The following is a 12,374-nucleotide window of genomic DNA, read 5'->3' on the forward strand; positions in this document are numbered from 1 at the left end:
AAAACAGATTAATGGCACCATAATTTAAATGAATTTATTACATTTTAGATACTACTGGTGAGTTGGCCCAAGATGGTATGTGGCTAGAACCCAAGATCAGATTGCCCATTAGCGCAATGGGTTTGAAGCAGATAATGCTAGGCAAACACACAATTTTATGAGTGGCTGAGCTCACACTCTATTTGCAATGCACTTTTTCCATAAGCTACAGGCAGAGCAAGGACTGATGCCAACGGCAACCTTTACATCACCTTACTATCCAGAATTGTCTCTATCTAGACCTTACAATTCAAAGGAAAATAAAAGACAAAGATATTGACCCCGGCAATCACACTAAGGAAGGAAGAATTTGTCCCTAAAACCTGGAACAAAACTAGTGTTTCCTATAATCACAGGGTTATACTAGAAAGGGCCATGCCACAAGAAAGAGAGCCGTAAATTTTTCCTTTATCATAGTGAAATCCTATGTCTAGCACAGTGTCCCGAGACATGTTTGTGCCAGGGTAAGGATGGGCATCTTCAGCTGCCATATGTTTTATTATGTTTAATAATATGCTTTTATAAAACAAAACAAAATAGGTGTATTGTCACCTCATACTTATGATTTGGTGGCTCTCAATTTATCTCCCAGGAGTTTTTTATAAAAATAAATGAAGCCTGGGATCCATCTCGGACTTTTGGGATGATTTCTGGGCATCTGTATTTTTAAAAATAGCTCTGAAATTGTTTTTGATGCAGAGGAAAGGTTGAGATCCCCAATTTTATACTAAACTGGTTAGGGAAAATGATAAGGAGATAGAAAGCAAGAACAGGACAAAACTCCTAAACAGCAGTCCAGGAAGACCCCAACCTGGCACCAGGTGGTGCTGTGGGGACAACTCTGAGCCTTTTTCCAGTCTCCCCAGCTGAACACAAGGAACCCACTAGCTTCCCCAGAGCAGCACAGGCTCTCAGCAAGGAGGCAGGCTCCTGACCTTAAGTATTCCACTTGCATTAAATAAAGCGGGGGATGGAGGAGAAAGGAGGGGAAGAGCTCCTTCTTAGAGAGGTTCACTGTCACTTCAGGCGGTTAAGTGACAGGGTTCAACTTTTAGGTCGATCGAAAGAATTAAAAATGACAGTGATGGGCAATTCTGCCTATTCTATTCCGAATGGTTTCTTTTGTATTTTATTTTGTATTTTATTCTGTTTCCACTAGAATTTAACACATGAAAGTAGAATAACAAAACATAATTAAACATGCAATTAAAGTCGTTCCTATATAGCTCAAATATATATGTGTGTGTATATATAATATATGTGTATATATCTTTATATATTTTATTTTCTTCCTCGTGATGGTTTAAAATACTTTAAAAGTCCATACAGATAGAAAAGAGATTTACATTGAATATTTTACATTCTTTATGTTGGACTATGTACTCATATACTAACACGTTCCTGTAACTGTGGTAACCAGCCATAATGGTTTGCTCTGAACTGGCAGGTTTCAATTTTAAAACAGGGCAGTCCTGGGCAAACCCAGATCAATGGCGGTTCACCCTACTTGTAACCCGTATGTTCATTTGGGTTGCCGTGTTCTCCTTTTATTCCTGCTGTTAAGTTGGACTCAACACCTCTTATTTTTCACTATAAATGTTTCCTGGATCAGTGAGTAACATAGATTTTTTTCTGAAGATTGTGTGGGAGAACTGATGCTAGGATTGACAATGCATACCTCTCAGTACTTCCCTCAGAATATTCTCATTAGTTATGCCTTTTTATTTCGTATTTCCCTTTTAGACTGCAATCACTTGTCCCGATCCTCAGTCTCCTCAGTTGGTTTCCTTTCTTACCCAGGGCAGTTTTCCTCTCTCTCAGTGTTTTCCTTCAGAATTCTTGTAACTTACATCACTACTTGATACTGTGTTGAAATAAGTGAAATTTTGAAGATGTAATTGTCTCTGGGAGGCCGAGATGGGCAGATCACCTGAGGTCGGGAGGTCGAGACCAGCTTGGCCAATATGGTGAAACCCCATCTCTACTAAAAACACAAAAATTAGCTGGGTGTGGTGGTGGGCACCTATAATCCCAGCTACATGGGAGGCTGAGATAGAAGAATTGCTTGAACCTGGAGGCTGCAGTGAGCTGAGATCACACCACTGCACTCCAACCTGGGTGACAGAGCCAGACTCCGTCTCAAAAAAAAGATATAATTGTCTCTAAGAAAGAAAATGATCAGCCAGTCGTAGTGGATCACGCCTGTAATCCCAACACCTTGGGAGACCGAGGCAGGCAGATCACAAGGTCAAGAGATCAAGACCATCCTGGCTAACATGGTGAAACCTTATCTCTACTAAAAATACAAAAAATTAGCCAGATGTGGTGGCGGGTGCTTGTAGTCCCAGCTTCTTGGGAGGCTGAGGCAGGAGAATGGAGTGAACCCGGGAGGTGGAGCTTACAGTGAGCCAAGATAGCCTGACTCCCGCCTGGGCGACAGAGCAAGACTCCGCCTCAAAAAAAAGAAAAGAAAAGAATCTTCCAGTTTCTAATAGTCAGAAAACAGTGGAACATTAATAATAACAAAAATATTTTTGTTCAGCTGAATCATATATATGTATATATCAATATCCATCTTTCTCTATTAGCTCTCTATATTTCTGAATAGATAGATGCACACATGTATGCACATTAGTATTCTTCAAGTCAGTGCTTTGACAAAGAGTTCATACTGTTGCACACCGTTCTGTTTACAAAAATAACAAATAGAAACGCTGTGATTCCCTGAAACATTAAAAACTAGATGTAATAAATTGTTGAGAATTTCAGGGAAATTCCTGCTTTAAGAATTGGATGGTGTGGTGTAATGAGTCTCTCTTTAATCTTGCCCATTCTACCAAATTTTATTCATAGGCTCTTTCTCACAGCAAACGTCGGTGCGTAAACATTCTGTTTTCACTTAACAGTGACCAAAGATTCATGTTTACTCTCTTTCAAGTAGGTAGCCTTGTCAGATGATATTCAAATGATTCACATTAGTGTTTGAAGTTCAAACCAAGGAAAACTGTGGATATACACAAAATGTCAGAGTGTTTTTCTCTTGGCAAAGAATGCTGGGAATCTTACAATTAATTCCGTACAGTAACAACTGAGCAAGTGTTGGCTAAAAATACTTGATTTTACTGTAAAAGTACTAATACAAATCTAATTTTAAATGATACAGTAATTTTTACATTACCCCTTCAGAGAGGTGAAAAGTATTGTCAAGTTTAATAATTAAGCTAAAATGACAAACTTTCACAGTGTTTATTCTGTTTCCTCTTTTCCAATATTCTTTACATATCTTTGTCAGTAGCAACTCATTACATTGGCTAAGGTCAACAGAATTGGCACAGAAGTGAAAAACAGAGAAGAATTATCATTTTAAGCAGCAACTGATGTTCACTGGGGATTTATGTTATTTAGTTTAATATTTACAGCAATTTTTTAAAAAAGCTTTATTGAGATATATTTCATGTATCACTGTAACCACTTTTTGAAGACAATATTTTACCCTCATTTTGTAGATTAGAAAATGGTGCTAAGACCAGTGAATTCATTTCTAGGCATTAGTCTGAAGTTATATCTGTCTATTTTCAAAGACAGTGTTCTTTCTGTTGCACTCCAGTGCCTCTGTTGTGATGAGTCCAGTCACTCTTTTGGCAGGAATCATGGCACTGGTAAAATTTTCTATGAAGAGTGAAGAATAGGATACAGGGTCCCAAGACACAACTTGTAAGCTATTAGAGATTGGAGTATCAAGCCATCTGATTAAGAGGAGAAGATTCTGGAATGGGCCCAGTTGGCAAAGTTATTTCTATATGCACTGGAATAATCAGGAGGGAGAGACCAGAGAAAAAGCAGGGGTCCTCTTGTGCCACTTTTTAGGAAAAGCAAGGGGTCCTCTCGTGCCACTTTTTATACAGTATTTCCTTTGATCCTTATGAACAGTATATGGGGTTATTATATGTTAATAGTAATACTAATTATTATGTATTATAGTTTAGTTTTTTACAGATGATAAGTAGAGTTCCAGAAATGTTTAGTAACTTTTCCAAGTTTATACTAGAAGGACTGTAACCAGAGAATTCTAACTCTAAAGCCTATATTGTTTCTACTTCACAAAAATGTATTTACATATAAGAAGGGAAAGACATTCCTGGTTGATGACAACCAGTGAGGTCTCCTGATTTACTGTCAAGCGTTCTAGGAAGCAGTGGAGCTTTGCAGAGAAAACAAATACAGAATTTGGCTCAGTTCGCTAGAAAAGGCCATGCACGTGAGGACCCTACATTTACAGCTTTATTAGCCACACTATAAACCCCTGTCTTGTCCATCCCTTCTGAATTGGGGTTTGATCTTTATATCTTTTGAAAAATACAACCCAGAAAACGTCTTTTGCATAGAAGGGTACAGGAAAGAAAAATGACTGTAGGTCAATAATTACACAAAGTCATATCCAACTACTATTAAAATAATTAAACTTGTCCAATCCCAGGGACAAGATTTGTAGCTAATTTATTCCTTAGCATTTGCTTGAAACATCTATTGCTTACTTGAGAGACGTATCACTGGGAATATTTTATGGCAACAGTGGGGATTAGGTAAAAGAAGTCATTAAATGTTTTTCACAATGAAAGTACTACAGCTTTGCTCTATGTCCTTGAAAGTTGGAAATGTATGCTCTTGTGTGGGAGCAGTAACAAAACTGTTTCTGAGGAAAACTGCAGTCCATATCATGGCACAGCATGCAGAGGTAGAATGATCTCAGGCTACATTTTAGCTACTCATCTCAATTTTCGTCTCAAATTTACTCATCTCAATTTTAACAAGAGAACGTGACTCCCATCTTTAACTTAGTGAATTGTTTGGGTCTTCAAGAGAAAAAGCTGCTCTGGATCTTAGGCCTAGAATGTCTCAGTCAGCTCTGGCTTGAAAAGTGGAAAGGGAAACTCTGTTGAGAGAAACCAAGTATAGTGGACTTTACTGGACTAGGTCCTGTCCTTTTGGGATTGTAACCTGACATGTGTGCTTGTCTTAGAATACGGAGGCAGATAGCTGCCTATCTGGGCCCAATCTTCTCCACCTGGCTTGACAGAATTGCCTTTGAGTGAGATGACATCAACACACATTAAGAAAGAGTTCCATGAAAGAGATTTACTGTTGAACATACTGTAAAAGGCGGGGCTGAGGATGTTGTCCCCAGTAGTTACATGCTCCTCTTCACCCCTCTTTATTCCGGGTATTGCTGGTGCTGCTGCTAAGTGGCTTCTTTGTATCCTATGATCACTGTGAAGCTTGTAACTAATCATGTTTGCCTTATTTTGGTCACTTTCAGAAACTGGAGAGCCAAATGTGTGGGCTGTTGCTAGTAGGTACACTGGAATTTACAGCATGATGTTTGTGAAGTTGCTTTTATTTGAAGTTGTCCTACTAACTTCCTGCAAATGTCACCCTTATTTATTCACTTATTTTGTTTTTAAATTTTTTTTTTACTGAAGAATAATATACACTTACTCATTATTTAAACTCATTGTTATTTGACTCATTGTGTTATTTGACTATTTGTAAATTTCTCAAAATATTTTTAAGCCAAGGAAGGGCATGTGTGTTGTGGGTATGTGCGTAAAATGAACATACTGTAGGGAATTCAAATAAAAAAGACAAATACCTATCAACCTCTTTGCATCCTGCCTTCATCATCTGTAAAATGAGCATTCTTCATCCAAAATAATGCTTTTCTCCTTTCTTCATGGCCCCTTGTAATTTTAATCATTTCTCTGGGTCTGAAGAGTAAAGGTTGCCAACTCTGTGAACCAGGACCAGCTGCATAATTTGCAGAACCAGTGAAAAATGAAAATATGGGGCCTCTTGTTCAAAACATATTAGGTAGTTCAAGATGGCAGTGGCAGAGCATTACACCAAGCATGGGGCCTATCCGAGAGTGGAGCTCTGTCTTACTGTACAGGTCACATGCCCATGATGCAGGTCCTGCTGTGAACTTGGAGATCTTCTGGGATCAATATTGAGGCTTGATACTACTCTCCAGCAACAGGCCCAGGGTATAGTCTCAAATTTCACTCCTTCCGGAAGAGAAGGTTTAACCCATAGGTAGAAAGCTTTGTGTAGACTTAAAAAATGTGTTTGCTAGTATCTAGTATCCTTAAGTTCAAAGACTGGCTTTGCTACTTAGTAGCTTTATAATCTTGGGTATATAATGTCCCTAAGCCTTTATTTCCCTACCTTTAAAATGAGGATAACGGAGGCCGGGCATAGTGGTTCATGCCTGTAATCCTAGCACTTTGGGAGGCCGAGGTGGGCAGATTGCCTGAGCTCAGGCGTTTGAGACCAGCCTGGGCAACATGGTGAAACCCCATCTCTACTAAAATACAAAAAATTAGCTGGGCGTGGTGGCGTGCACCTGTAGTCCCAGTTACTTGGGAGGCTGAGGTAGGATAATTGCTTGAACCCGGGATGCAGAGGTTGCAGTGAGCTGAGATCACACCACTGCACTCCAGCCTGGGTGACAGAGTGAGACTCCATCTCCATTGAAAAAATAATAATAATAAATTAAAAAAAAATAAGGATGATGGTAGAGCCAACTTTCTAGAGTTGTTGCAAGTGAACAAGAAAAGCTATGCATGATACCAGAAGTGTGGCACGCTCCAAATAAATAATAAATAATAGTTCTTTTGATTATATTTTATCTTTTTTAAATAGTTCTTTTGATTATATTTTATCTTTTTTTTTTTTTTTTTTTTACAGGCCCAAGAAATTCCTTTTGTGTATCTGTTCAGAGAGTCCTTTATACCTTCTCTTCCAGACCTAGGTTTCTGGGAATGTTCCTTGACTGCATCACTAAGCTACATATCAAACAGTTTCTGACCTACTGTTTTTATATCCCTGATTTATTCTCACTAATATGATGTTATGCTGCGAAATTATTATGATTTTCCCGAACTTCAGTTCTGCCAGTGATGGAAGGATAATAAGATATCAAGAAGTGATAGACATCTTGACCTGGTGATATTAACAAGATGATGTATTGATGAAATATTTTGAGTTCCCAGGGTTGGAGGTATCATAGAAATTATTATGGATTTATAATACTGCTTAATGCACTGGGGGGCCTGCTCCCTTTCCTGTAGAGTCTTCTGAAACCTTTGCCTTGGGGAAAAGTAACTGCTGACATTTGCTGTGTCAGGTCTTTTAAATATTTGGTTAGAATAAATCAGATGCAACACTCAAAGTATTTAATAACTGGGAGAAAATGTGCTTGTGTATGTATGTATATTATTAAAAATTACCAATCAGAGAGTGCCACTAGTCCATCAGAAGTTGCCCTAGGGTAAGATCCAGTAAGCCCACTCACAGCATGGTAATGTCCAATAAAATCATACCGGGTGAGTATCATCAGCTGATTATCATCCCTTTGTGGGCCTTTTTTTAAAAAAATAAAACACTGGTTGGATTTATAAGTAATACAATGTTACTTGAGCAGGTTTGGCATTTGGGGGGTGAAGGAAAAGTCTACTAGTCCAACAGTTGCTCTCCTGACATTTTAGTATTTTCAGTCACCTATAAGAGTTATAGCCTACAAGGACATGTTTTTATTATCACATAGATCAAGAGTTAAATACAGTACAAATTCATGGAAATCATCGGGGTTTCAGGTATTCAAGGACTAATTGGAAAATACTTTGATCCTGCCACCTGGCTAACACTAGCAATTTTCGCTATGTAATTACTACCATAAACAATTCAAAGGGCACATTTTAAAGAAATAATTCTTTTAAGTGGTATTGTTTTCTTGGTTACTTATTCCAAACGCTGCATTGCTCCCCACCCCTTACCCTCACAAAAATATCTTCTGACATTTTGTTTGCTAAGTTGTACATTTGGTAAATGTTTCTAATTGCTTAGGGCCTAGTTTAAATAGTAAAATAAATAAGGGCAAAACTTTGTTGGCTTTTTAAGGAAAAAAGTAATGGGTCATGCAAAATCAGCATAAGTGTTTTTAAAAGGCATATTGAAAAACCATGTCCCAAATTAAGTGAATACTAGAGTACTCTATTCTCATTTACTCATTCCAACAAAGACTGACTCATGTTTCTGTAGACAAAGTTAAAAAAAAAATCCTGTTTTGGGCAGCAGTTGTCATTGAGTATGGGATTTAATTGGAAGAAAACATAGGGAAATGCTAAATGTGGCTAGTGTGATTTGTACCTGTGTAAACAAGCAATGCCACCGGCCAGGCAGATATTTGTCCTTCCAGCCAAGGACTTTTTTTTTCCCCCTACACCACCTCTCCTTGGATTCATGGAAAAAAAATTTAGATTTAGTATAGTACTGTGAGGGATGTGTTGTGTAGAGAAAGATTGTGAGAGGGAGGATTTGTTGGGGGATAGTGAGAGTGGCTAGGGAAACCATTTGGCTAGGGAAGGAGCTTTAAGAATGGCTTTCAGAATGTGGTTCTTAGCAAGTGCCCCCTGGAACCAAACCACAGCATCAGCATCATTTGACAGCTTTGTTAGAAATAAAATTCTTGTGCACAATCCCAGACCTCCTGGATTAGAAACACTGGGGTGGTTCCAGAGGGTTGTTTGATTAAGCCTTCCAAGTGATCCTGGTGCCACTGAGATTTGAAACAACTACCTTGAAGGACAGCGAAGACCTGCTTGAGTGACTGGAGAATAGGGATAATCCACAAAGAACCTCAGCTAATGACCACTTGGTGCCTTTGTTTCTGAGAGGTTATGAGCCTTCAAGGTTATAGCTGCATAAGGCATCATTCCTGGTTTTTATGTGGTTGAGGACTTCTACCTACATACCATTTGGTTATAACTATTTTTCATATCAACGGTTATTTACCTCAATGGAATCCTCAGTATATATTGCTCATTTTGCTCTTTCCTCATAAAAAATAAAAGCGTTTAGGTAGTTTACTAAGTTGATTTTTTAAAAATACATTTTATCTTTTCAGAAATATTTTTCCATTTAAACATTTGTTCCTCATTTTAATTTAGCTTGTTACATTTTGCTGAGGAACTTGAGCTCTGCTTTTCTACCTCAAAGTTTTGGCTACTTATACTGTGCTAAAAACTTTTAATTTTGGACATTATATTTGGTAAAATCAACCACAGCATTTGGAAGGTCTGCCAGGAAATTTGAGGTTTCAGTGCAATTTGAATATTGCATAATTCAACATTTTACCCATTTTTTGGATGTAGTTTCCCTAATCAGGGAAAAAATTGTTATTGCAACATTGGATTTTTTTAAGCATGCCACCTTATGAGACAATTTTTGGATTTATTTAATTATCATGCTTGGAAACACATGATTCCCTCCTTTTCCTTTTCTTTTTCTTTTATACCTTTTCCCTCTTTTCCATCTTGTTTTAATTTTTTCTTTCATTTGTATAGATCAGAAAAGGCTTTTGGTTTCTTTAAAAAATAAAATAAACTACTTGAAAGGAAAAAAAGTCAAGAACTAGAAAGAAGAGTATAACAAAAAAGGAGGGGTCACAGGTGAAGGAGATGTGGTCAACATACACAAAGGAGAACAAAAGATAAGGTTTAAAGTAGCTGGGCTGGGTGTGGTGGCTCATGCCTGTAATCCCAGCACTTTGGGAGGCTGAGGTGAGCAAATCACCTGAGGTCAGGAGTTTGAGACCAGCCTGGCCAACATGGCAAGACTCTGTCTCTACTAAAAATACAAACATTAGCCAGGACTGGTGGTGGGTGCCTGTAATCCCAGCTACTCTGGAGGCTCAGGCACGAGAATCGCTTGAACCCAGGAAGTAGAGTTTACAGTGAGCCGAGATCGCACCACTGCACTGCAGCCTGGGCGATGTAGCGAGACTTCATCTCTAAATAAATAAATAATGATAATTAAAAAAATAACTGGGAATGTGAACTGGAAGGTGGGACAGTCTCAGAAGTTACATTGGGAACCTTGAGTCTGACATAGGATATGTGGCATCCTAAGTTGTGGGCTGCATGCAGTACTTATAACATGAACAAGTAACTTCTGGTCAGTGGCTCACTTGCTATTTGACCTTGTGGTTTAGTTGCATTCTATTGCTGAGATTCTGAAAGTCATATTTATAACACCTATTTTTTCAGTGTTGTCATGGGATGAAGAGAAACTATACAGGTAAAGAAGACTGAGTCCCAGACATGAGATATTGACTACTAGTATGTGTTCATACTTTCAGTTGTGATTCATCTGTTTCAATAGTTGTATGATACTTCATTGCGTTAATATGCCACAATTTATTTATCCACTTATATGGCAAAGGACATTCTGGGGAATATCCTAAGGATTTCAGGGTTTTTTGATAATATAATGAATATTCATGTAGATCTCTCTGATGCACATTCAGTGAAAACTGCAGAGTTTTCACTGAAACAAATAACTGGGATTGGAATTGTTGGGTACTAGGCTGTAAGCATATTTCCTAGACAATGTCAGATTAAGTTCCAAGTGGTTGCACATATTGACACTTCCACGATGAATATATAGGCTTTCCCTTTGTTGCACTTACTTGTCAATAATTGGTGTGGCTAGACTAAAATGCTTGCAAATTTTGTAGGTAAAAAATGTGTTTCTTAGGGTTTCATTTTGCATTTTCCTAATTACCAATGAGATTGATCATATTTCCATATATCTAGGGATCATTTGTGTTTCCATTTTTTGAGAAATATTCATTCGCAGAATTTTTTCAAAAATTTCTATAGTGCTGTTTTATTTTGTTTATTGTGGGAATCTTTGATATATTTTGGAATGCCATTATTTTTCCTTTTTCAGTCATGTGCAATGAAAATAAATTGTCCCAGTTTTGGCTTGTGTTTTTACTGATGTCCTTTGATATATAGGATGTCTTATTCTAATGTGTGGTTTTATTTTTTAGGATTTGCATATTGCATAAGTGTATGTGCCTTGTTTAAGAAATTCTCTCCTTCCCAGAAAACATAAAGACAGCCTCTAGATTATCTTTCAAATTTTAAAGGTTTTTTTTCACTTTTAGATTTTTTAATCCTTTGGCATGTATTTTCTGTGCACCGGTTGAGATAGTAATCAATGTAATTTTTTTTAAGCATACACAACCAATGGCAACATCACTGTTTAATGAATAATCCACCATTTCCACACCACTCTGTATGGCCACCTGTGTCATGTATCAATCCTTCATATAAGGGTGGGTCTGGTTCTGAGATCTCTATTCTATGTCCTTCATCTATTCATGTTCCACTTCCATGTTGTCTTACATAGAGCCTATTTATAATAAATGCTGATATCTGATAGGTAGCGCATATTACTTCTGTCGTGCTTTTCTTCTGGATTATCTTGAGTATTAGCTCCTTGTTTTTCTATATAAATATTAAAATAGTTTAAGAAGTTATTGTTGCTGTATGTGTTGTTAAACACAACATGCTTCAAAACAATATGCTGTATGCAATAAATACATACAATTTTATCCATTAAGACATAAATAAAATTTAACTATTAAAAAATAAGTAACAAATATACATATACATTACATGCAATCTTTCATGGAACTGCATTGAATGTATACAAGGATTTAGGGGAAAATTTTTAGTTTGTGATATTTAGTCCTCCAATCACCAAACAGGAAATGTTTATTTACTGAGTTTTTGACTTGCTGTTTTTGTTGTTGTTGTTGCTGTTGTTGTTGTCCTTGGGATTCTCATTAATTACTTTTATATGGGATCAGCAATACATTTACAGATTTGCTTATTGGTATTAATCTGGAATTTGAGCATTTTTTAGTGAAGTGCTAATACGTATTTTAATATATTTAGTCAAGTATCCTACCAGGAGTAGAAGATTTATACAGAGGATTTTCACATGCAGTTCTTTATAGAAATATGTATGATGTCTTTGAGTTTATTTTCTCTGCCAGCATGTATATGTATGCTTACAAAAAATACATATCTATTTACTCTGTAGGTGGAAAAATGCTAATCACTGAAAGAAAACATTTTTTGTCAGGAAGAATTGCACAAAGTAAGTCTGAAGCAAATTTGTTTGACATGGAAGCTGGAAAACTCTCCAAAAGTTGCAATATTACAGGTATGGGAATTTATTACTGTTGTGATTTGTCCATGTAAGTACATGAAATTCATCACCAATAACTGTTGAAGGTCTACCTCTAAAAATGCTTTGGAAGATAGAAAGAATTATAAAATCTTGTTTTTACCACAAAAGTAGTTAAAAAAGTGTGCAAAGTAAAATAGTGCAACCAACAGATTATGATAAATATTATAAAAAGAAAAAATGTTGTTAATAAATGAGTGTTATATGCAATAACTATAATGAATTTTGGGACAAAA

General features: G+C 37.0%; 1 protein-coding gene across 1 annotated transcript in view; it reads left to right on the forward strand.

Annotated features, from left to right (window-relative positions):
• Positions 1-12,374, forward strand: part of MACC1 (MET transcriptional regulator MACC1) — a 43,614-nt gene that overhangs the window by 10,780 nt on the left and 20,460 nt on the right. The window contains exon 2 of the mRNA XM_023216016.1: positions 11,992-12,114. Within this exon, the coding sequence (XP_023071784.1) occupies positions 12,000-12,114 (115 nt within the window). The 5' untranslated portion in view covers positions 11,992-11,999. The remainder of the gene's footprint in view (positions 1-11,991; positions 12,115-12,374) is intronic.

Source organism: Piliocolobus tephrosceles, chromosome 8 (genome assembly GCF_002776525.5).
Source record: "Piliocolobus tephrosceles isolate RC106 chromosome 8, ASM277652v3, whole genome shotgun sequence".
In the NCBI taxonomy this organism is placed as follows: domain Eukaryota; kingdom Metazoa; phylum Chordata; class Mammalia; order Primates; family Cercopithecidae; genus Piliocolobus; species Piliocolobus tephrosceles.